The sequence below is a fragment of the Sorex araneus genome, chromosome X, assembly GCF_027595985.1.
Source record: "Sorex araneus isolate mSorAra2 chromosome X, mSorAra2.pri, whole genome shotgun sequence".
NCBI classification, from domain to species: Eukaryota; Metazoa; Chordata; class Mammalia; order Eulipotyphla; family Soricidae; genus Sorex; species Sorex araneus.
This window is the reverse complement of record NC_073313.1, coordinates 335,062,487-335,087,446: the sequence shown is the minus strand read 5'-3', so window position 1 is coordinate 335,087,446 and position 24,960 is coordinate 335,062,487. Positions and strand designations below refer to the sequence as shown.

Genomic DNA, 24,960 nt, shown 5'->3' with positions numbered 1-24,960 from the left:
ACTGTGCTCTCTCTCCATCCCGCTCTAGTTATTTAGTGCCTGTATTTCACTGCATAATCATCACAGCCTGTTTTTTTTTAAGTCATGTTGGCATAATTTTTAAGCTCTGCATAATGGTCACACCCTACCAAAGCTAGTCACGTGAAGGAGAGTCCTGCTTGGTTGCTGCTCAGATATCAAGATGGACAGGGGCCAGAGTGATAGCACAGTGGGTAGGGCGGCTTGCCTTGCATGCGGCCAATCCTTGTTTGACCCCCCCGCATCCCATATGGTCCTCTGAGCCAGCCAAGAATGATCCCTGAGTGCAGAACCAAAAGGAAACCCTGCGCCCGGGGGTGGCCCAAAAACAGAAAGAAAAAAAGAAAATCCAAGGGCAAATAGGGTCCTGTTTGTTTGGGCCCTCAGAGACTTCCTACTGCGCATGTGTTGGGGGAGAGACGAGGCTGGGTGGCTGGAGATACAGGGCAGCACCCTGCCATGAGGCCTCAGTAGGAAAAGGAGGCCCTGGTCCCTGCTCCCCCACCTGTAGGCCAGACATATTGAGGAGTCGCCCCGCAGCCTCAGTTTCCCCGGAAAGGTTCACTACCTAGCCTGCTTCTCCTGGGTCTCCGGGGGCCTTGCACTCCACCCCTCCCTTAGATCCACTGGTTCTTTGCAGGGGACCCCCTGAGCCCCCCACCCCAAGCAGTTCCGAGCAGGGGTGCCAGTGGCAGGACCTCTGCAGGGAGGGGCCCAGGCGGCTGGGTGAGGGGGTCCGCCAGCCTGGGAAGCAAGACAAAAGAACACTTACAAAGCAGCCTACTTGCAAATTAATGGGGCGCCAAGTAAGCCGAGCTCCAAGTGCTGAGGGAATGCAAGGGCTACGGGGAGGCAAGCTGTTGTGTGGAGGCCGGGGGCTGTGCTCTGGCCTCCGTTTGTCCTCTGTGCGAGCACTGCTCCCTGGGTTCCTGCAGGGGGTGGGGAGGGGGGGCGAGCACAGCCTGGGACCCCTGCTTGAGACTAGAAGAAAAGGGGCAGAAGCAGGACAGGCCCCCTCCCCCGCGCCCCGCCCGCCCCAGGACTGAGGTCTGGCTTGCCCCACTGGCGCCCCTGGGCCTGGGCATGTGCAGGGGGCTGCACCCCTGAGCTCGCGCATGCGCACACACCTCCTCCTCCCCCGTGCTCCCCTTGCTCCTGGGAGGCAGCTTCCCTCGGGCTGGGGCCCACAGCCCAGCTTCCCTGGAGCTGGTTTCAGTTATTCATTTACTCTAGTGTGGGGGGAGCCCCTCCCAGCGCTGCTCAGGGATAGCTTCTAGCCCCGGCTCTGGGGCTGGGCCATGCAGTGCCAGGGATTAAATCTAGCATCCTCACATGCAAACAACACACGTGCCCAGCCCACGGAGCCAGGCCCCAGCCCCCTATCTGGCTTTATTTGATTTTTTTTTAGCGGGGGTAGGATGGAGAGACACACCCAGCAGTGCTTAGGGATGACTCCTGGATCTGTGCTCAGGGGGTTATTCCTGATGGTGCTGGGGCTGCTGTGTGTGGGGGATGGGAAGGGGCGGACCAAATGGGGTGATGGGGCTCGAACCCCCCATCACATGCAAAGCACTACTCTTTGTACTATCTCTGGCTCCAGAATCTGGCTTCAGACCCAGAGCTGGAAATCAGCATCCCCGACATCGCCACCCCTGCCCTCCCAGACTCAGACGCAGGTGTCTGTTCTGGACTTGGAGTCTTGGCCCTTTCAACCCTGCCTCCCCGCCAGCTCCCGGGAGCTCTGGACCGAGCAGGGCTCTGGGGCTGCTGGAGGCTGGGTTGGGGTGCAGGCCACACCCTCCACCACAGAGGTTCCTGCAGGCCATTCCCAGCTCCCTGGTCCCTGAGATCCGGGTCTTTCCTTTCTCCCAGGCATTCGCACATCTCTCCATCTGCATATTTTAACTCCCCCAGCTGCCTTCCCCTTCCCTCCCTGCCATTTCCCTCCTCCCCTCCCTGCCTGCTGTGTTCACTCTCCCTGGCTGGGCCTTCAGGGGCTCCCGGCCACTGTCTCCTGAGCTGGGGGCAGTATGGGAGCTTGGCCTAGCTCGGCCTTCCCCTGCTAGGAAGCTAAGGGACCTAAAAGATGGGAGGCTGCCCAGGGGTCCCTAACAAGTGAGCCAAGGTTTGTCACTCACTCACCTCACTTTCCTTCCTGGAGGTGACATTTAGGGACCAAAGATGCTGCCCTAACTCCCTGCAGAGCCCGTCCCCATCCCTCTTCTAGGCCCACCTTTGTGTCCTGCTAAGTTGGTTTGCAATGGAAACAGGCTCCCGTGAGCCCCGCTCCCAGCCCCTGCCAGAAGCCCAGGGGTGCATTGACCCCGACCCTGGGCTGAGTCATCCCGCAGGGTGGTGAAGAGCACCGGGAGGAAGAGGAGGGAGAACTGGCCCAAGACGCTCAGCTGGGCCCAGGCCTGGGGTCTGCGCCTTTCTCCTGATGCTCTGAGCCAGGGAGACGCCCTCTCTGAGAGCCTGATTCAGGTTCATCTCTTCTGCTCTGATGGACAGAAAAGGGCAGGTGTCTATGCCCCGCCCCCGCCCCCGCCCTGCCACTGGGTCTGAAAAACCCATTTAGTGTGGGGATGCATCGCATATGCCTCTCCTGCCCAGAAACCTACCTCCAAAGCTTGCCCTGGGGAGTGGGTACCAGTTGGTTGAGCTATGCTGGTGATGGCGGGGGGGGGGGGGGGGGGGCGGGGGGGTGGCTCGGGGAGAAGGCAGCAACCTTGTCTCAGTGGCCTATAGACCAGGTGCGGCTTTGTCACGGACCTCCACATAGCTCTTGGATGGAGATGACCAGGTGGCCACTGGACCTGCTTCTCCTCCTTCTCCCTCTCCTGCTCCCCTCCTCCTCCTCCTCCTCCTCCTCCTCCTCCTCCTCCTCCTCCTCCTCCTCCTCCTCCTCCTCCTCCTCCTCCTCCTCCTCCTCCTCCTCCTCCTCCTCCTCCTCCTCCTCCTCCTCCTCCTCCTCCTCCTCCTCCTCCTCCTCCTCCTCCTCTTCTTCCTCCTCCCTTTATCTACTGTGCTCTAGGGCTACGCCCAGCTCAGATTTTAGCCTTCATTCCCAGCTCTGCCTGCAGGGGCCCACACGGTGTTGGAGGTGGAATCCTGGGCTTCCCACGTGCAGAATGCACTGCACTCCGCCGGCTGAGCTCCCCCTGCCCCCAGACTGTATTCTCTTCCCACACACGGACAAGTGGACCCTGTCTCCCTGCTGTGTGCATGCACATATGCAGGCTTCCTGGACGTGTGTGTGTGTGTGTGTGTGTGTGTGTGTGTGTGTGTGTGCATGTGCACGTACAAGCGGTTAGTCTGAGTGAGCATGGCTTCTCCTCTATTGGTTCATTTTGTGCTGCCTTTGAGGGTGACCCCACACCGCAGCGTGTCCCCTCCAGGAGCAGAAAGACCACAGCCTCTGGGTCATCTTCCTTCGTGTCGCTAAGTGCCAGTGGCCTCAGAGCCAGAGTGGCGCCCGGTTCTGTGGCTGATACTCCTCTGGGGAGGGAAGGGGTGCCAATCTGGGGAGACCCCAAAGGCACCACCACTAAAATGGGTGGGTACTGGCCAGAATCAGGCTGGCCCCGAACAGAAAGAGCCTGTCACCTCCGCCCCGCAGCCAGCGGACCCCCGGCTTCAAGGTCTTCAGGCCTCAGGTGGCTCCTTCCTTTCTCCCTGCACAGGACGGCGCTCCTACAGGCTCGCCCCCGGCTGCTCCTCCCCGTGCAAAGCCTCGTGTGCCTGGCAGCCTTCGGCCTGGCCCTGCCACTGGCCATCAGCCTCTTCCCGCAGATGTCAGAGGTCAGTGGGGGAGGTCTCAAGGGCAGGGCCTGGTGGGTGCAATCTCTGCAAGTGATTAAAAAAATGCTTCTCTTTTGTCCTTCAATTATTTTTAGTTTTATTCGTTTATTTATTCTTTTTTAAACTTAGCGGGTATTTTATTTATAATACCCTTCATGACCGGGTTTCATGCATGCAATGTTCCAGCCACACACCTTCCACCAGGACTCTCTTCCCTCCCCCCACTATCTCAGTGTCCCCACGTCGGCCCCCCAGGCCCCCCTTCACAGGGTTCTGTAGAGCAGTTCTCATGTCCTGTTGCCTTTGGCCACTCATGAGTCCCTTGCTAGGCTTTCTATCCCGAATGTGAGACCGACCATTCTGTGTCTCGCCTCTCCTTTTGATTGGCTTCACTCAGCTCGATACTCTCCAGATCCACGCGTGCAGTGAGAAATTGTATGATTTTGTTTTTTCTTACAGTCAACTACTAAGAAATACTTATTTGAAAAAAAAAAAAACTATTTGGGGCTGGAGCAATGCCTTGCATGTGACCGACTCGGGTTCAATTCCCAGAATCCCATATGGTCCTCTGAGTACTGCCAGGGGTGATTCCTGAGTGCAGAGCCAGGAGTAACCCCTGTGCATTGCCAGGTGTGACCCAAAAAGCAAAAAAACAAAACAAAACAAAAAAAACACTATTCTTGGACACTTGGGGTAAGGGGGGTAGGCCAGGGAAGGGACCATTCCGATAATGATCGAGGGAAGCAGTGACTCTGGATAAGGACTCTGAAAGAAGATAAAGTGATGTGCATGGTATCTTCTCAGTAAACAGTATTGCAAACCACTGTGTCTAAAAGTAAAAGGACAAGAGTGCCTGCCACAGAGGCAGACTGGGGGACAGGAGGAAAACTGGGGACATTGGTGGAGGGAAGTGGACACTGGTGAAGGTGGTGAAGGGACTGATGTTGGAACGTTGTATACCTGCAGCTCAATTATAGATAACTTTGTAATTCACAGTTATTCAATTTTTTTTTTTGTCTCAGGGGTTAGTCCTGGCTCTGCACTCAGGAATTATTCTTGGTGGTGCTCAGGGGACTATATGTGATGCCAGGGATCAAACCCGGTTCAGCTGGGCACAAGGCAAGTTGTACAGCTACTTGCTGTACTATTGCTCCAGTCCCAGTGATTCACTGTAGCACTGTTGTCCCATTGCTCATCGATTTGCTCGAGCGGGCACCAGTAACATCTCCATTGTGAGACTTGTTGTTACTGTTTTTGGCATATCGAATACGCCACGGGTAGCTTGCCAGGCCCTCCCATGCGGGAGGGATACTCTTGGTAGCTTGTCGGGCTCTCTGAAAGGGACAAAGAAATTGAACCTGGGTCAGCTGCATGCAAGGCAAACGCCCTACCTGCTTTGCTATCACTCCAGTCCCAGTGGTTCAATTTTTTTTCTTTTTTGCTTTTTGGGTTACACCCAGTGATGCTCAGGGGTTATTCCTGGCTCTGCACTCAGGAATTACTCCTGTGGTGCTCAGGGTACCATGTGGGATGCTGGGAATCGAACCCAGGTTGGCTGCGTGCAAGGCAGCAGCTTTGCTGTGCCCTACTCGCTGTGCTATTGCTCCAGCCACAGATTTTTTTTAAATGATTTTTTCTTGGTTTTTGGACGCCTCCTAGCAGTGCTTGGGGGCTCCTTCCGGCTCTGCACTTGGGGGGGGTCACTCCTAGCAGTGCTCGAGCCCCATGTAGTACTCCTGCATGCAGAGCATGAGCCCAGTCCATTGGGCTATCTCCCCTCAGTGCTCACTCCTTAGCAATGGACCAAGCCCCGCATTCAGACTGAATGAGTCGGACCTGGGCTCTGGCCTCTGGGGCTGGTGAGAGGTTCCCTGCTCATCCACCCCGGCGGGGGCCCCAGGCACACCACAGGGAGTAGCAGGTGGAAGGTGAAGCCCACTGGGATGGGAGGTCAGCGAGCAGATGGGTGTGAGAGGAGGCAGCAGGGCCCAAACTGAACCCAAGAGGAGCCACCCTCACCTGGCTGGAAGCGGCCAGGTGCCAGGGTGGGGACACCTGGTGTGTAGGTTCTAAGGTGCATGGCACGCCCCCTGCTCCCTGCCCTTACAGGAGGTGAGAAAGTCTGTGTCCCCAGCAGGGGGGCTGCTCCAGGAAAGAGGGGCTGGGGCCAGAGGGCTCTGGGAATGGAATGCCGAGAGGGTTGGGAGGGTCGGGAGGAGAAGGCCCTGCATGTGGCTTTGCATGGTCGTCCTCCCCCCACTCACCCCCCGCTGACTGGAGACCTGGGGGGAACAGGAGCCTGAGGGGGTGGGTGGCTGCAGGCTCAGAGGGAGAGGAGGCAGCTTGGACCTGGCCCGACGCAGTGGGCGAGCACGCCCTGTGTGAGGCAGTGCTGGAGCGTCACCGGGACACAACCCATAAGATCCATGGTGTAGGGAGACCCAGCACTGTGTGGGTGCTGGGTCCCGGCTTTGAGCACCCAGGCACGCACAGGGACCCCCTTGGGAGGGAGAGACGAAGGGGGTCGGCTGGAGGGGTGACAGTGTGTTGAGTTAGGACAGAGAGAGTTCAGTAGGCTGAGCACCTGGTCCCCGACACACTTGTGGCCGTGCACAGAGCAGGGGGCAGGGAGTTACTCCTATAGCACTGTGAGGCGGCCCAGCCCCCCAAAAGAAGGCCATGTGGATATTGTGGCATCCGTGCAGGGGGAGCACCCCCAGGAAGGGGCTCTGAGCATGGGATCTGGGGCGGGGCTTGGGCTGGAGCTGCAGGACATGAGGGGGGGGTCATCGGGGAGCCTGCGGGGGAGAAAGGGGCGGCTGAGCAGAGGGGCCAGGCAGGACTAAGAGGGATCGGGGGACATGGCCATCACAGGGCAGGGCTCCTGAGAGGCCCAGCACCAGGGGCAAGGATGTCCACCGTGTCCCGGGCAAGCCCCTCCTGAGGGGGGAATAAATGGGGCGCAGGACTCAGGGTACAAAGAGAGCAAAGAGAAACAGAGACCTATACCTAGATCAAGAGATTTTATTCAAGAATTCTTTTTAATTTTCTGTTTTAAATAGGGGGGTGGTCTGTGTGAATGTGAGTGGAAGGACAGAGGAGAGGAGTGGAGGGCGGTCCGGGAAGCAGGGGCCAGGAAGCAAGGGTCCACAGAGCACAGACATCTGCCAACCCTGGGGCTACAGCAGGTAGCTGGGTGGGCTGGGGAGGTGGGAACGTTGTTTTCTGGCTCCTTGACTCTCACAACCAAGCAGCAAGAGAGGAGAGTGAGGAAGGGATTTCTTTTTCTTTTTTGGGTCACACCCGGGGTGATGCTCAGGGGTTACTCGTGGCTTTGCACTCAGGAATTACTCCTGGCGGTGCTCAGGGAACCATATGGGATGCTGGGAATCGAACCCGAATCGGCTGCTTGCAAGGCAAATGCCCTACCCGCTGTACTATCGCTCCAGCTCAAAAGGGATTTTTTTTTCTTTTTGGGTCACACCTGGCAATGCACAGGGGTTACTTCTGGCTCTGCACTCAGGAATTACCCCTGGCGGTGCTCAGGGGACCATATGGGATGCTGGGATTTGAACCCGGGTCGGCCACGTGCAAGGCAAACGCCCTACCCGCTGTGCTATCTCTCCAGCCCCAGGGATTTTTTCTTTTACTTTCTTTTTGGGGGGTGGCTCACCCAGAGTTGCACAGGGGCCACTCCCAGCTCTGGTCTTGGAGTTCCAGCACTGTTCAGGCAACCATAGGTGGTGGCGGGGGGAGTGAACCAGGTCAGCCACGTGCAAGCACGCACCCTACCCGCAGAACTGTCTCTCGGGCTCAAGGGGCAGGTTAGAGATGTGGAGACTACAGAGGTTTAGAAAGAGCTGCTGTGGGGAGGACCTGGGTCTGTGGGTGTGGCTGAGGCCTGTCTGCCAGGGTCTGGGGTGGGGGTGGGGGGCGGGTCAACTCTTGGAGGAGCCTTGCTCAGCAGGGCAAGGGCAGGGCGGTGAGGAGATTGGGGAAGATGTCAGAAGGTGCAGTGGGACCCCGAAACTCAGCTGAGTGGGAAAAGCAAGGTTCCCCAGGGGAGGCAGGCGAATGTGGTATTTGGAGCAGCTGAGCCCATTTCTGAGTCAGTGACTGCAGGATTGATGCTAATTCAGGGTTGGCCTGCAGCAGAGGCAGGGAGAAGGTTCCAAGAAGGAAGTGGAGGGAAGGAGAAAATATGTGGTCAGACTCAAAGGACTGCAGACGGAGGGTCTTGGAGAAAATGGGTGACCCCCTCCCAACACACACACACACACACACACACACACACACACACACACACACACACACACACACACACACACACACACACACACACACACACACACACACCAGGCTCTGGGTCTCAGCAGGGTGAGTAGTGACTGCCCTCCACTGAGCCCTTAAGTTACAGGAGGAAAGTCATAGAGGTGAGGCTCCTGTCTTGGGAGTCCAAGGTAAGGGTTCCCCTGGGATAAATAATCGAAAGATGCTCCCCAAATCTTCCGCCCACACCAGTCTCCAGCTCTGGCTGCAGAGAGCTGGTCTCAGTGAGAGGCCCTGTCCCCAAAGGCTGCGTGTCCAAAAGTCCAGGCTACAGGCCTCCCCAGACTGTCTCCAGGGAACCGGAAGTCCATTCTGCTGCGATTCTAACCAATGCCCCGCTCATGGCCACCCAAGCCTCTTTGTCTAGCCGGGGAGGGGTGGAGTCATGGCTGTGTCTCAGGATGGGGGTGGGGGGCACAGACAAGGTTTTCAGCGCTCCAGCGGGTGGGCCTGGGCGCTATGGGATGTTCTGAGTCTGTCTCCGACCTCTGACACCAAAATCACCAGCCAGTTGGCTGAGGGAACCCTATTTCCCCCTTTCTTCCTCCCAATTAGTTCTCTCTAACGAAGTGCTGCGTCTGCCGTCCAGGGATCAGGTCTCACTCCCAGAAACCAGTGGGATTTGCCACAATAAGTCTGGACTTGCTTGGGCTGACCCAGCCTTGCCAAGAGCCACCAAGGTCATCAACAGGCGTAATCGCTGGCGCACTAATGAATTAATTAAGGGACCTGGAGAGGGAGTTTAGGAGCTGGCTCCGAGGGTGGCAGACCCAGAGTGCTGGGTGTAGGGTTTCCAACCCACTGGCTCCTAAGACTGAAGGGAAAACAGGCTGAAGAGAAAACCTGCCTTGGTCCTGAGCAGGGAGTTTGATTCGTTCTTTCCAAATGAATCTTCCTGCCTATTCGAGTGAGACTAAATTTTAGATTAAAATTGCAAAGAACTGGGGCTGGAATGATAGCACAGCGGGTAGGGCATTTGCCTTGCACTCAGCCAACCCGGGTTCGATTCCCAGCATCCCATATGGTCCCCCGAGCACCGCCAGGAGTAATTCTTGAGTGCAGAGCCAGGAGTAACCCCTGAGCATTGCTGGGTGTGACCCAAAAAGAAAAAAAAATGCAAAGAACTATAATAGCAGCATGCAGAGAGAATTCTGCTTGCCTGGCATTAAATCCTCCTAGAGTCCTTCACAATCAAGACACTATTAAACAACAAGAGACAGATGTGTGAGTTTCCGGCTCCAGAGCCATGGGATCTTGGGGGCACGGGAGATCTAAAGGCAAGGGAGGGGGGTCGGTCCCTGTGGAAGGAAGAGAAGTTAGCAAGAAGGGTCAGGAGCAGCTAGGGCCAGGGGAGAACTCTGGCTGAGAAGTTTTGTGGATACTGGTGTTGAGGGTGTGTGTGTGTGTGAGAGAGAGAGAGAGAGAGAGGGAGAGAGAGAGAGAGAGAGAGAGAGAGAGTACAGGAGGTAAGGTGCTTGCCTTTCTCATGGCTAACCCTGTTGGGATTCCTGAGTGCAGAGCAGGAATAAGCCCTGAGCATTGACAGGTGTGGTTAAAAAGCAAACAAACAATAAAAATAAAATAAAATAAAATAATAATGCTAATAGAGGTCTACGGGTAGTAGAACTCCATGGGGCACCCAAGAGACACCCAGGGGGGCTGGAGCAATAGCATATTGGGTAGGGCATTTGCCTTGCACCCGGCCTACCCATATTCGATTCCCAGCATCCCATGTGGTTCCCTGTGCACCGCCAGGAGTAATTCCTGAGCACAGAGCCAGGAGTAACCCTTGTTGTGCATTACTGAGTGTGACCCAAAAAGCAAAAAAAAAAAAAAAGAGACACCCAGGAGTCATTTTTTTTTTCTATTTGTTCCCAGAGTGAGCTCCCGAGTAGGAAACCATGGGAAAGGAAGGGGCATTGGTCTGGAGCTCTGTGTGTGTGTGTGTGTGTGTGTGTGTGTGTGTGTGTGTGTGTGTGTGTGTGTGTGTGTGTGTTGGGTGGTTGGGTGGGGGGTGCAGGAGGGGTTGGCAGGGAGGCGGAAAGCACACAGTCCTGGGAAGATGCAGTCTCTCGGGGCTCCTGGCTTCACAGTGTAACAAGGCTTGGTTGACTCCGGTGTGAAAATGAGGGTCCTGTACACGAATGTCTTGAGGCAGGTACCGAGATTGTTACCCCATTGGCAGGAGGGGAAACAGAGGCAGCTTCAGGTTAAGTACCTACCAGCCCAATGCCAAATGAGAAGCCCCTTGGAACATTCCATCACCCTCAGTCCAACCCTGACCTTGGGGGCAACCCTTGTCCCTGCTCACAGGGACATTGCAGAGGGACTGTTTATTATGCCTTTGTTCCCAAGCCCACAGCAGGAGAGGGGGGCTGCCCAAAGGACCAGAAGATGGGCCCGAGCCTCCTTAGGAACTGGGGTATGGACACAATGGAGCAGGGGCTGCCCCATTCCTGTCGCCCATGCAGGACGTGGGGGCTTGGTTCTGGGGGACCCTGTGACCTACAGGCTAAGTCTTGGTTAAGGCGGGTAACAGCCGAGCTCTGTCTGGGGAGGCAGAGCCTGCCAGCAGCCACAGAAGCTGGGGGTGTCGGGGGGGACATGTCATCTCTCAGGCACACTGTGTCGGGCATCAGGAGAACTGCCTGGACCTGCTTTGTTGGAAGGCCAGGCCTCTGCCCTCCACCAGTGTCCTCAGTAAAACACACACACACACACACACACACACACACACACACACACACAGACTCACTGGTACACGTACTCTTTCATATGTGTACACACACGGTTACATATTCACATGCACTTGTGCACACATATTCACACTGGCAAAAGTTGTGCACACACATTGCGCACACTCATACTTGCAAGTGCATACTTTGATATGCACTTGTGCGTGCGCACACACACACACACACACACACACACACACACACACCACGGGTCCTTCAGGGAGATGTCAGGGTCTCTGTGTCCCACAGGCTGGGCTGGGAGGTGGGGAAGCCCACCCACCCCCCCAACTCTGACAGCCCGTGTTTCCCACCTGGGAGCATTTCCAGGGCTGGTTAATGACCTTCGGGTCTCCTGGAGCAAGAAGCCAGGCCTTGGCCAAGAAACCGCCCCCCCTTCCCCTCCCCACCCCAGGCCCCAGCCGGCTCCTGTCTTATCTTTGTGCCTCTTTCTCCCTTCCTTGATTCCTCCTGGGGCAGCTCCCCAGCCCGTCCCCTCTCTTTTCCCCAGCTATTCCCGCGAGAGCTCGGGGCTGGGGGACGGCCGCACACAGGCAGGAGCCATTGTTCCACAATCTGTTTTTGTCTTCATCTCGTTGGCAGGCGGCAGGAGAGGAGCAAAAGGTTAATGAGGCTCAGTGCAGCGGGATTACTGCCTGAACGGGCTGCAGCGGGCGAGCCAGCCGTGGTGACAGGGAACTAATTAGGAGCAGTTTAACAGGAGGAAAAAGTGAAATCTCCTCTTCACCAACTGTCAATAATTAGCTGATTTGGTGAGGTTGAAATGTGTCCACAGGAAAAGGTGGGCTTTCTCTCTGGATGAGCGAGGCTGGGAGGGCGGTGTGTGTGTGTAGGGGACACCCTAGGGCTCTGCCTTGTCCTTAGGTGGGGTGGGCCTGGGGTAGGTCTTACCCCCAGAGACCTTAGTGTCCCCGGTCATGAGGAAAGGTGCTGAATGTGTTTCTTCCAGCGCTGCCCGTTAGGGTGCTGGCGAGTAGCACCGCGAGACCAGGCCTGGTTCTGGCCTCTAGAGCAATGTGTGACCTTAGTCCAGTGCTGACCCCAGGGCCTTGGCTGTGGCACGTCACGGAATGCTCACGCTGTTGGGTGCTGGATGGCAAAACGGGCAGGTCCTGGCGGGGCGGGGGGGGGGGGTGCGGGGCGGCCTGGGCCCCTGAGTCTTGACTCACCTCCTTCTATGTCTCCTAGCTCTAGGCCCGGCCACCGGACAGAGGCAGGTGGGGGGAGGGGCTGCTGCTTCTTGAAGATCCCCCCTCCCGTGCTTCCCCCCCTCCCCCAGCTGTGAGGCCTCTGGGGGCCAAGGAGTCAGGTTCAGAGCAGGGGAGATTGTTTCCTGTTTGGCCAGTTGCTCTGCGTGCTGGTCTCTGCCCTTTGACCTCCCCTGACACCTCAGCAGGGGAGCCCTCCCCCACCCCACCCCTCCCTTCTGCCCAGCCAGCTTCTGCCATTAAACAGCCCAGGGGGCACCTGCTCCAGGGAGCCTCCTTTGCACCCCCGCCCCCGCCCTCCCTCTCCACCTAGCCTGGAGGGCCCAGGGAGGGCGCTAGCCGACACCCCTGGGCTAGAGGCCATCAGCCCTTTCCCCTCCTCAGGCCCCGGCTCCTCTCCCTTCTAGCCGCTCCCTCCTTCTCCCTGTCAGAACTAGGAAACAAAAATGCAGCCTCTTCCAGGATGGAGAATAACATGGGTACCCATTATCCTCCCCGAGGATGGCAGCTACGATTCCCCCAGGAGGGGAAGGACTCCCCCTAGCCTTCTCTGAGAAAGCATTTGTTCCAACTCTCAACCGAGAACCCAACATTGAAGGGGTTCTAGAAACAGCCCCTCCCCCAGGAAGTCCTCCCTGATGAGCCCTGCCAGGATGTTTCCTCTCACCTGAGTGAACAGGGTCGTCTGTGTTTCCCGTATGTGTTTCCCGGGGCCTCATCTCCCTCATCCAAAATCCAGCGCCTCCGCCCTCCCCTCATGCGGGGCGTCCCTGAGGCTGAGAACAGACTTTAGATGGATTTTTCCTTGTCCAGGCTTCCCGGGAATTTGTGAGTCAAGCTTCTCCCCGTTCTTCTGACAGGGATGTGAAGCCAGAAGCCCAGTCGAGGGAGGGGTCGTCGTGTTCCGCCCCCCCACCCGTGGACACTCAGGGTCTGCAGGGAGCAGCGGCCCCCTCCGTGCTCCTCCCCAGCCCGGCTCCCACTTTGCCTGGAGATGTTTGTTTGGGGTTTTTCTCGTTTGCTGGTTTAATCAGTCCCCACTGAACTCCAACGTGGGCTATTTTTGCCATCAAGAAATCTGCTGCCTCCCCGCCCGCTGCTTTCTTGGAGTTTGCCCACCGGACCCCCCAGGAGGGACGGATGGGAACGGCAAAGCCGCCGCAGAGCCCAGGAACGCCAACGCCACCTGTCACGTCGCCTGTTCCCACCCCCACCCCCAAACCTATGTGTGCACACAGGCCCCCACACAAGCACACACACACACACACACACGCGGAACTCGCACACACCGTCGCCCGGTGATGGACCTCAGCAGGCCACATCCCAGCCCCGTTCCTCTTCGCCTCTCCTTTCTAGAACCTTCTGGAGCCCCTGGCTGGATTCAGAGAGGGAGGGGGCTTGGGTGTGCCCAGTTGAGCCCACTCAAAGCACTGGTCTGTGCACACAGTGTGTGTGTAGGGCTCTGACCCAGGCACGAGCCTCCAGATTGCTCCAGCCCCGTGAGCAAGAGGCCGGCCCGCCTTCACTACCAGCCCTTGGCTCTCCAAGCCCTCCCCGCCCCCCACCCCAGAAGCTGGGCACCCTCAGAGGCATCCTTCTCCCCTCACCCCATGAGGCCAGGAATCTTCCCACCGCAAATAGGGGAAGACTGAGGCAATGGGGCTGGAGGACAAAGGGTGGTTCTGAGAGTGGTTCTCCAGGCCCACCAGGGCCAAACTCCCGGGTGGGGGTGTCCAAGCACCTGGGTGCTGGAGCACAGGAAAGAGGGAAGAGCACAGGGCAGCCTCCTGCCCTGAAGGAGCTTCCGTGTCGGGGGTGGGGTGGGGAGAGGTCGGATGGGAGAGCCATAGGACAGTGGGGCACTTGCCGTGCATTCAGCTAACCCAGGTTCAATCTCCAGCATCCCATATGGTCCCCGAGCACCTCCAGAGTCATTCCTGAGTGCAGAGCCAGGAGTCACTCCTGAGCACTGCGGGATGTGCTCCCAGAGAAAACCAAAACAAAACAAGATGCTTCTTCTGAGTGTGAGTCTCCCTTTGGGAGGTAGGAGACCTCAGGGCTCACTCCTGGCTCGGTGCTCGGGGCTCAATCCTGGCTCCGTGCTCAGGGCTCACTCCTAGCTCTGTGCTCGGGGCTTACTCCTGGCTCCGTGCTCAGGAATTACTCCAGGATCTGTGCTCAGAGATCACCTCTGTTTCAGTGATCAGGGCTCATTCCTGGCTCTGTGCTCAGGGACCACTCCTGGAACTGTGCTCAGAGACCACTCCTGGCTCTGTGCTCAGGGCTCACTCCTGGATCTAGGCTCAGGGCTCAGTCCTGGTGGTACTCAGAGAACCGTGTCAGTGCTAGGGATGAACTGGGCATGGCCATATGCAAGATCACTATGCTCTCAGTCCACTAGAAGTCTTTTATTTTAAACATTCCACCTATTAATTGATTGATTTTGTTTTCTTGTACGGGGATGGTTTATACCTGGTTGTGCTCAGGGTCACTCCCGGCAGTACTCCAGATACCCTGTGGTGCCGGGGATTGAACCGGGCTTGGCTGTGTGAGACAATCTTCCGTCCCGTGACTCAGGTCCTGGGCTTTGGAGACAGCTTCTGTCAGCCTGGCGGCCCCCGGACACTCACTATGGGCTGGCGGGGGACGGGCACTCCTCGTTCTCAGCTGGTCAGAGAGAGGATCAGCCCACCACTCAGAACGTGATGGAGAAGAAAGCCAGCGAGGGGGCGATGGGGGGGCCCCGTGGCGGCAGCAGGGAAGTTGGTCTGAGAAGAACCAAGAGACTTTGTGGAAGGAGCAGCCTGAGGGGCGGGGGGTGGTGCTGGACTCTCAGAGCCGAGACACCCAGTGTAGAGGGATTGGAGAGCCCCTGATAGATGAGGAGCCTGGGGAAGGTTCCAGAAGGCCCGAGCACCCAGCCAAAGATCTGACTTTCACCGAGAAGGCTTTGGGAGTGCAGAGCCACAGCCAGGGGCCCCAGCCGCAGCCCCTCACCCTTGTTCCCCTGCAGGTCCCCTGCAACACGGGACCTGCGCACATCCCGGGTGGGTGTGACCCCAGAAGGTGGGCGAGGGCGGCCCCCCCACTGGTGAGCTGGTTGCAGCCTCGAGCTCCCCGGTCAGCCAGGTGCTGGCTGGGCTTGGGACTGGGTGTCAATGTCGCCCTCACCTGTGGACCCTCAAAGGCCCAGATCCCGGGCCAGGAGCAGGAGGCGGCTTTGAGCGGGGTCGCAGGGTCAGGCTGAACACCCCTGCCCCCAGCCCCGTGCCTTTGAAAAGGAGGCAGAAAAGCCAGCAGAAGAAAGGCGAGGAGGAGGAAGTGCTTTGTAGTAGGTAAAAAAAAGAATGGGCCGCCTGGGCCTGGGATCCAGTTTCCTGTTTACGTCTGGGCACCTTCGCTCCAGGTTCAAATATGTCAACTATCTGCAGGCCCCTGGCTGCAGGTGTGTGCTCTGCCGAGGCAGAGGTGGCCCCCAACGCATTCCTGACTCTGTCCCAGTGCTAGGAGATGAGCCCAGACAGAATAGCTCAGGGTTAACCCTTCCCCGGCCATCCAGGAGGCTGGCTGCTCCGACCAGCCGGGCGTGCGGCCCTCCCGGGACAGGGTGCTTGGTGTTGGCTGTCTTTGACCTGAGAAGCAACCTGCAGTCTGGGGTCCTCTTCTGCAGGGGGCAAGGGGGCAGGGGCTGGTCTGAGCTGGGGTGCTGCCTGTGCATTTGGGTGTCTGGGACCCAGGGTGCAGGTTCGGTTCTTGGAATTGGGACTTACACGCAGCTCAGCCTCTTGATCCCACTGAGGTTCATGCCATTTGTTAAAGGGTTTTGTTGTTGTTGTTTGAAACTTATTTTAGGTACAGAGGTTTACAATACGGTTCGTGGCAGTATCGTGCCATCCCACCCCCCTCACCAGTCCCCGTTTCTCTCCACCTTTTTTCCAGTGACCTTTTTTTTTAATTAAAAAAATTTTTTTTTTTTGCTTTTTGGGTCACACCTGGCTATGCACAGGGGTTACTCCTGGCTCTGCACTCAGGAATCACTCCTGGCAGTGCTCAGGGGACCATATGGGATGCTGGGAATTGAACCCGGGTCGGCTGCGTGCAAGACAAACGCCCTACCCGCTCCAGCCCCCCAGTGACTTTTTAAAAGTTATTATTTATTTTTTTTATTTTTGACTTTTTGGGTCACACCTGGCAATGCTCAGGGGTTACTCCTGGTTCTGCACTCAGGAATTACCCCTGGCGGTGCTCAGGGACCATATGGGATGCCAGGGATTGAACCTGGGTCAGCCGCATACAAGGCAAATGTACTATCCGCTGTGCTATCACTCCGCCTCCCCTCCCCCCAGTGAGTTTTTAAAGTTTTAAAATAAAACCCTTTATGATTTGTTATTAGCTTGCCGTGTAGACTAATCTCATCTACCTACCTACCCCGGGTGTTGGGGGGGAATGTTAGCACATCTCAGGTAAAGAGGGGTCCTGCACGGAGGAAGTTTCAGATCCCCCGGGATGGGGGGGGGGGCCCTGGTGATTGGACCTAGCAGGCCTGCGTCTTCCCGGTTCCTGGTTTCCATCTGCTGAGGCTGATTGATAACTTCAGCTGCTTCTTGGGTCCCAGCAGCTGCCACCCTCTGGGGGCGCACACCCCTCCCCCCTCCCAACCCAGCCCCCACGGGCCTCAGACTGATCTGGGAATGCGTCCCACTGTATGAATCCAGGGACACGCCAATTTCTGCCTTCACCACCCCCTACCAGCACCGCCAGCACTCTGGGGCAGGGTCACGCCTTCTCCCTGTGGCCCCTCGGGACACGGCCCTGCTCTCCCCAGAGGACCCTCTCCCTCTAGTGCGTGGTTGGAGCCAATCGGGGGCATCTGCTGTTGTCACCCTGAGTCACCTTCCAGCACAGCCTTGGGGGGCAATGGAGAGATGCAGAGAGGTGACCCGCCAGGGGGTCTCTGTCCCAGCATCCCCCCCTTAATGGTGAGGAACCTTAGGGCCCCAACACATGAGACCCAAGGAAGTGCGGCCAGTCACAGCAGCGGAGGGACAGTCTGTGTCACACAGGTTGGGCTCAGGACTCTGGGCCACATTAATCCTGTCACCAAGTCCAAAACTTGGGGGACACTTAAAAAAAGGGTTTTCAGGGGCTGGAGCAATAGCACAGCAGGTCGGGCGTTGACCTTGCACTCAGCTGACCCGGGTTCGATTCCCAGCATCCCATATGAGCACCGCCAGGAGTAATTCCTGAGTGCAGAGCCAGGAGTAACCCCTGTGCATCGCCAGGTGTGACCCAAAAAGCAAAAAAAAAAACAAAAACCCAGCTTTTGTGTGTGCCCCAGCCCCCCCAGCTGCCCTCGTGGCTTGTTCCTCCTACCCCTCAGGGGTGTCTGCTCCCCAGGCCCAGTGCCATCCCTCTCCATCAGCCTGTGCACTCAGGGGGCCTCATCAGAGCCAGGGCCTGTTCTGTCCACCCGGCAGACCTTCCACCTGGCGGGCCCACTGGACCCTACCCGGGCGAGTCCCCCACCCCTGTTTCCTGCCTCTGCAGATGGCGTCAGCAGCCACCCCAGCTCGGGAGCTAGAATTAGGAGTCATCCACACACAGTCATGCACAACACCTCCCTCTCACCCCCACGTGGAATTGGTCATCAACTCCTATGGGTTCCACCGAAGATCCCCAGCGCACACAGCCGCACCCCACGGGCACGCTGGCAGCGCCGTGAGGCCCCACCCGGTCCTCAGGGATCCCGAGGGCCCTTGTGTTTCCCCCACTCCAGCACCTCCAGAGAGACCTTTCTAGAACCAGGTCGGTACCAGAGCCTGCCTCTGCTCAGATTCCTTCCTTGGCTCCCCGTTGCCCCTCAGATAACACGCTGACTCCTGGGGGGGGCGGCGTCCCCCCTGCTCCATCCTCAGCCCCACGTCCTGCCACGTTCCCAGCCTGGCCCACACCTAACCAGGCCACGCTGATCAGCTCTTCCTTTCACCCACTTTTAGCAAAAAGCCTCCATTTCCTCCTGGGCCGGCCACCTCCTCCTCCTTCGAGAAGCCCTCCTTCCTTACTCGTCCACCGATGAAAGCTATAACCCCAACCTGTCTACAGTTTCCCCGGCACGTGGTGGCTGGTGTTTATCTGTGCTGGTAGCTGACTCTTTCCCTAGACTTGGAGCTTCTGGAGGGCTTCAAGCTGCTCTTGTCCATCTCTGGGGGCCCAGCCCTGTTATGTAGCCGGAACACTCTGCTGGCTTGAGGGCTGATCAAGCTGACACGAGAGAAGCTCTGGATGCCAGCTCCGTCCCCAGGCCCCCGCTCCTGTGTTCTCCCCCAGCCCACCCCCAGCCTCCCCACTATTTTCTCCCTGGGCCTTCCCTCCTACCTGCTGCCCTCGGAACTGCGGGGAGCCCGGGAGGGGGTGCTGTCGGGGTCTGCCACAGCCTCTAGAGGAGGGTGAGACCCCCATCTTCGCTCTAGCCAGGGAGTGGGACAGGCGGGCTGGCCGGCCATGGCCCTGGCCCGCGTCCTCCGTCACGGCGGTGAGCAGCCTCGGATTTTAATGCGGGCCTCAGTGCTTCAGTGAAAGCCGGCATGGGAAGTTGCTAATAATGGCACTAAAATAAAATATGCTACATCTGTTATGGGTAGCAGAACAAAATTAGCTGCTCACACCTCTGACATCCAAGATGTCTTAACTTAAAATACTCCTTGGCTTACTTTACATCATTTACTGATTATATTTAAAAGAAATACAATTTTGCAATTACTGTTCTTCCAGCGTGATATCTATGCATCATTTTCCTTTTATGTTTATATATTTCTCCTTCATTAGTGCAGTCTGAAGGGTGATTAGGATTCTTCAAACATTTTACAGAGGTTAAACGTTGATTAAGATTTAATTATTACTGTAAATAGCTTGCAATGACATATGGTGCAAAAGCCTGACATATGTGCATTTGAATAAATGAAGTGCTATTTCCCAGGATGCCTCAGTAGCTGTTTAACAGCTTTCCCGAAGGGTTATGTTACACCTCATGCTAAGATTGCTGGGATGTTATATTTTGTTGGTTTTTGCAGCTGAAAGCTAAGAACAGTTTTCCAGTTTTTTAAAAACATTGAATATTTTAAATACCTAAATTGTTTTGCACAAATTTTTGCTAATTTGTCTAACTAGGTTAAACATTTTCAAAAGCATTTAGATTTTTAAGCGTGGGCGCTGTGCATTGTGTCAGTAGCGGCGTGGGGACGAGGGGAGCGGAGGGGTGGAGGGGGCTCCGCGGCCGCAGGGGTGGGGAGGAAGGAGGTGGTTTGAGGAGAGGGGGTGGGGAGCAAGCTGGAGCCCCGAGTCTAGCTCTGTTCTCTTTGGCCCTCTTGAGTATCTGGAGCCTCGGTATTGGGGGACCCAGGACCATAGCAGAGGGGCACCCCCTTCTCCAGGCCCTTCAGCAGACCCCCCCAGTGCTCGTTCGAGCCCAGTTTCCCTTTGTCTGCCCCCTGATGCTCAGCCGGGCAGCCCTGGGGTCTTGAGGGCTGGGTCTCTGTCTGGAACCTTTTCCCAGCATTCCTGTGCCTTGCTGGGGAGCAGGTACTGCAGAGTTGAGGACCCTGGTACCTGGACTTCCCAGGAACACATGGGTCTGCAGACCAACATTTGGGCTGCAGTGGACCTTCCAGGTCACCTCTGCTGAGGGCGCTCGATGCTTCTGCACACTTACTGTACTGCACCCAGGTCTGAGGAGTCGGATGGGGTGAGTGAGGGCGCACCTCAGAGCTGGGAGCCCAGGCCCACGATGTGGCCCCCCGGTAAAGCACCTGTCTGGTGTGCATGAGGCTTGGGTTAGATCCCTAGCACCATATAAAGGAAAATTTGAAAAAATGAAAAGAAGAAAGAAACCCCGGGGACTGAAGAGATAGGACCGTGGGTAGGGTGCTTGCCTTGCACATGGTTGTCTCAAGTTCAATCCCCAGCACCCCAGCTGGTCTCCTGAGCACTGCCAGGAGTGATCCCTGAGCACAGAACCAGGAGTAAGCCCTGAGATCAGCTGGGTGTGACCCCTAAAGGAACAAACTCAAAAAAGACCCCCAAAACCAACTCCCCCCCATAAGACTGAAGCGATCCAGCATGTGCTGGAGTTCAGGAAGGTCCTGGCTCAGCGGCCACACCCAGCTGAAGGAGGGCCTGTGGCCGGAACCAGAAGATGGGTCAGTGGCAGAGAGAGCAGAGTCAGGGGAGGAAGTGAAGGGCCGAGCGTGGGCCTGAAAGTGGTCTCTCAGGTAAATAAGGGGTGTGTCCACGGGCCCCCGGGCAGCGTTCTGAGCTGGAGAGAGTCAGAACTGGGCCACTGAGCCTCCCTAATGCTGAGCCCCACCTGTGGTTCTGAGGCTCTCCTGGCCACGGGGGGTGGACTGCAGTGATGGAGGAAAGAGAGCCCGGGACATGAATCCAGATGGTCATGGGTGCAGGCACAGGAGTCTGCTTGAAGCTGGGGGAGGGCATGGATTCAGCTCCATCTGAGACACATTGGACTCAAGAAACTTTATTTGAGACAGCCAGCTGTGGCCTGGGCTCCACAGACTGGAGGCTCTGCAGAGGTCTCCAGGAAGGGGACCACCCGGGGTATGCTGGCTGGGAAGAGATGGATTCTTCAGACTAGCCCCAACGGTCTGACAGATGTCACCAGAAAAAGGGGGCAGTGACCTTGAGAAGGAATATTTGTGTGGAATGAGACCAGAGGCCGTGGGGCAAGGGAGTACTACGCAGCTCTAAGAAAAGAGGCGAGCATGCCATTCACCGAGACGTGGACGGAACTGGAGGGCATCGTGTTAAGTGAAATTTGTCTGTGGGAGAAAGGCAAATGCTGGGTGGTCTCACTCCTCTGTGGACCACAGCGAGATGAAACGAGGGAACAGACAGGATGGAAGGATGACCAACCTTGGATTACAGAACCGATGAACAAGCAGCATGGGAAGGAGGGGAAATAAAGATGCGGATGTGTGGAGAGACACAGTCACAAAGGTGGAGGGTCCTGGAATGAGAACAGAGGCTCATTCAGAGGTGCAGTAGCTTTGGGGTTTCGTGGACTTACTGGGGGGTTAGTTCTTGGTCCACACGCATCAGTGCTCAAGGGTTACTCCTGGCTCTGTGCTCAGGGGTCATTCCAGGTAGTGGGGGACAAAACTGGAGTTGGCCACGTGAGCGCCTTAACCATATATATCTGTCCTGTCCCTTGGGTGTAGCTTGTCACATCGAAACCATAAGCTTGAACACTACCATAACTGTGTCACCTAAACTACCTTTGTAAACCTGAAAGAGGAAAGGGCATGAGAGGTGGGTGTGCACGGGGCCTGAAGGAGGCTGGTGGGGGGTGGAGAGAGAAGGTCCCTGGAGCTGAAAGCCAGAGCTTTCATCCTACTCTACAGACCTGGGGAAGGGGGAGGGATGCCCACCTGGGGGCAGTGTGCCCAGGGGGCAGGAGGGACAGCGTCCCCTGGGTCAGATCTGCTTTCCCAGGGGTGGGGGCAGGTATGAACCCGGGTAGGTTGTGAACGTGATGATGGGGTTCTGGTGGGTTCCTTCGAGAGCCTTTTATTTTCCCTGCAGTGGGGAGAATGCTTGCCTGCTTGGGGTGCAGGGGGAGCTGAGGAGCACAGAGTGGGGTGGACGGGGCTCGAGAAGAAGAGGGCACTGACCGGCTCACGTGGCCCCGTGGGGGGTGCTTGTGGCTACAGTGAGTGTCCGGCCAAAGTCAGGCTCAGCGCAGGTGAGCCCAGTGGGTGCTGAGGGATGGAGGGGAGAGGTGGAGACCAAGCTGCTGGCACCTGAGGTTCCCCAAGCTCTGAGCATGGCTGGGGCAAGAGGGGGTGGGGTGCTGGAAGGAGGGGAGTGAGACTCGGGGGTCCCTGAGCACAGGGTGTGGGTTGAAGGAGCCCAGCTGGAGAAGTTCTGAGCAGTGGCCAGCTAGGATGTAGACAAAGTCCCCAAGGAGGAAGGAGACACAGGACTCGGAAGCCAGTGTGGGGGGGGGCACCGCCCCCCGTGGACAGGCTGTGAGAGAAGACCTCAGCCCCAGGGCGGGAGGGTGTCAGCAGGTGGCGCGTGGGCTGGGGGCCGGGCAGAGGGGCAGGCTGTGGGCAGGAGGATGGTCCCTGCCACGACTCACCTTTCCTGTCCCCCGCTCTCTCCTCAGATCGAAACGTCCCAGTTAGAGCCTGAGATTGCCCGGGCCACGAGCAGCCGGACCGTGGTGTACAACAAGGGGCTGTGAGTGGCGGCGGCGGCCCGGAGACGAAGCGGGGGGCCAGGCAGGGAGTCTCCTGGGCTGACCCACGGGGAGTGGGGAGTGGACCCTGAGACTCCCCCCAGCCCCCGCAAGGGGAGCACTGGCTGCAGGGGTAGGGAGACTAATCTATTCACAAGTTAACATAGAGGAGAGGGATTCTGACGTGTTTCCTAGACAAAACATAATAATCAAGTGCATTTCTGGGCCTTGCCGGGTGGTCAAACCTCTCCTCAGCACAATCCCTTGGGGAGCTGAAAGCCTGTCGAGTGCCCACAGGGTAGCGTTAGGATCCTTTTATACTTTGGTTCCTTTTTTATTTTTATTTTTTTATCAGATGCACGTCTGAGCTTTGGTGGCGGCTGCCCCGATGCGGCAGGGGGCTGGTTGGTGTGGTGGCCACACTGAGTTCTGATGTCCCTGGGAGTGGGGGGTGGCCTCAGGCTGAGTGGGGCAGAGCCTGGGGGGCGGTGGCTTCACAGGAGGAACCAGCCATGAATAAGTCCTTTGGAGCTGGCCCCGGGAATCGGCGCTCTCGAGGCCTCTAGGAGAAGACTCTGTGGTCAGCTGGCTCTGAGAACGTCCGGCTTCTGTCCACGCCTCATGAAGCACTCGGGCCTGGGTGCACCCTGCACAGTGTCCTGGTCCAGGAGGCCCCCCCAGAGGACCCGAACTCCAGGCAGGAACCCCCAAGAAGAAATCATGCTTGTGGAGAGTGGTGGACTCCAGCTTCTGCAGGATAACGGCCTTTGAGCACCCCCGCCCCCCGCAGCCTCCTGAGTGGACAGCTCCGGGCTGAGGCCCCAGGCCCAGGGGCACTGCCCAGCTCCGCTGATAGACGCAGCTCCGTGCCCGGAACCCGGGGGCTGGACCACGGGGCTCCCTCTGGGTGGCCCTGCTGGCTCCTCCTCCATCTGTCCCGCTCGATGCTGGTCATCCCGAGGGACAGTCGACGGGAACGAGAGGGACCCCGTGGGAACAGCCAGAGCTGGCCTGACAGCCTGGAGCTGCGTCCTTCTGTGTGACCGCACACCACGGCAGCACGAGGCCAAGGCCAGGCTTGGGCTGATTGGGAGGAGAAGGAGCAGGAAGAAGAGGAGGAAGAGGAGGAGGAGGAGGAGGAAGAGGAGCAGGAGGAGGCTGCACAGAGGCCCTGGGCCTGAATGTGGGGCCCCCTGCATGTCCCCGGCAGCCTACCCTGTCCCTTGCTGCCGACTCCACCCTCCCTCCCCTTTGCAGGCCCAGAGAGAGGAGAGACTGGGCCTGAGGTGGGGGGCCAGCAGGGGGGCCCCCAGCCTGCAGGATCCGGCAGAGGAGAAGCACAGGCCCCGAGAGCACCTTGCTTCAGACCCCAGCCGGAATGGAGCGCCCCTCTCACAGCGCGGCTTCCCTCCGGCCCCTCGTCCCAGGCCAGCCCTCAGCAAAGGGGTGCTTGTGTGCTGGGGACCCCCATGCTTTTCTGGAGCCCCTGCAGCCCTCACCTCCCAGCGTTGTAACCCCCACCCCCAGTGAGCCCCGCAGGGTCCTTCCCTGAGAGTCCCCTGCCCCCTCCAGAAGGGGAGAGGATGGACCGAGGGCTTTGGGAGCTAAGTCCGCTATCTGTGAGCAGGGCTGAGCCTGTGGGGTCCTCCAGGGAAAGCCAGGGGGGCCGGGTCCCCTCCACTTGGAGTCCACCCTGCTCCGCCTTTCCTAGGGTCACGTTCTTGTGCACTTTACTTTGGGACCAAAACTGCTGACCCCAGTCCCGAGGTGGGGAGGGGTCTCTGTGTCCGCCCCAACCCCAGGCCCTTGGCAGCCCATGCTCCTGGTAGACACAGGTGAGCTGGGAGGGCTCCTGCGGGAGGGGCAGAGGACGCCTCCGGCCCAGGGTGCGGACGAGCCAGGGGCAGTGAGAAACGCCACCCAGCGCTGCAGAAGTCAGAGGAGCCCGTGGCTGAGAGGCCCTCCCGGACCCACCGCTGGGGGCGCTGGCCTGGCCTGGCAGAGTCCCAAACACCCCCGATCAGGCTCAGAGATGTCCCCCATTTTCAGAGAACAGTGTGAGAGTCGAGACCAAGCGCCGTGGGCCACGGGGGCACCCACGCCCGAGCCCACTTGCGATTGGGCTGCCTTGTCTTCCTGCCGGGGCCTTCCCTGGGGAGACAGGCGGGGACCACGAAGAGAGGTGGGCAAGGGCCGTGGGGAGAAGGGAGGGGCTGGTCCGGCCGGGGCCTCCACCCCGCGGGGCTTCGCGGTGTCTCTTTAACCTTCTCAGAAAAGTCTCCATCTCTGTGATTTACGTAATACTAATGCACTGTGGGTAATAAATGATGGATATAAAGCACCGAGATGTGGCTTTGTGAGTTGTGGTGGTAGCGGTGCAGAAATGTGGGGGTGGGGTGGGGTTCCAAGCCCAGGGGTCTGACCAAGGCTGTCATGGAAGATCCCTGAGGAAAAACCCCACGAGCCAGGCTCAGACAGGCTCTGAGGGAAAGGAAAGATGAGCCTGTGAGGGCAGGCAGCTGGGCTGGGGGGTGAAATGGGACTGCAAACCCTCTCGGGGCTGGAGAGACTGAACAGCGGCACACCTGCCTTGCACACA

The 24,960-nt window shown here is 57.9% G+C and overlaps 1 protein-coding gene across 2 annotated transcripts in view; it reads left to right on the top strand.

The window, feature by feature from the left end:
• Window positions 1–24,706, top strand: part of SFXN5 (sideroflexin 5) — a 122,956-nt gene extending 98,250 nt beyond the window's left edge. The window contains exons 13-14 of one of the 2 annotated variants that reach the window (XM_004609113.2): window positions 3,702–3,819; window positions 22,290–24,706. In XM_004609113.2, the coding sequence (XP_004609170.1) occupies window positions 3,702–3,819; window positions 22,290–22,367 (196 nt within the window). In that variant the 3' untranslated portion in view covers window positions 22,368–24,706. The remainder of the gene's footprint in view (window positions 1–3,701; window positions 3,820–22,289) is intronic. The other variant, XM_055119976.1, reaches the window with a different exon arrangement.
• Window positions 24,707–24,960: the final 254 nt, after the last annotated feature.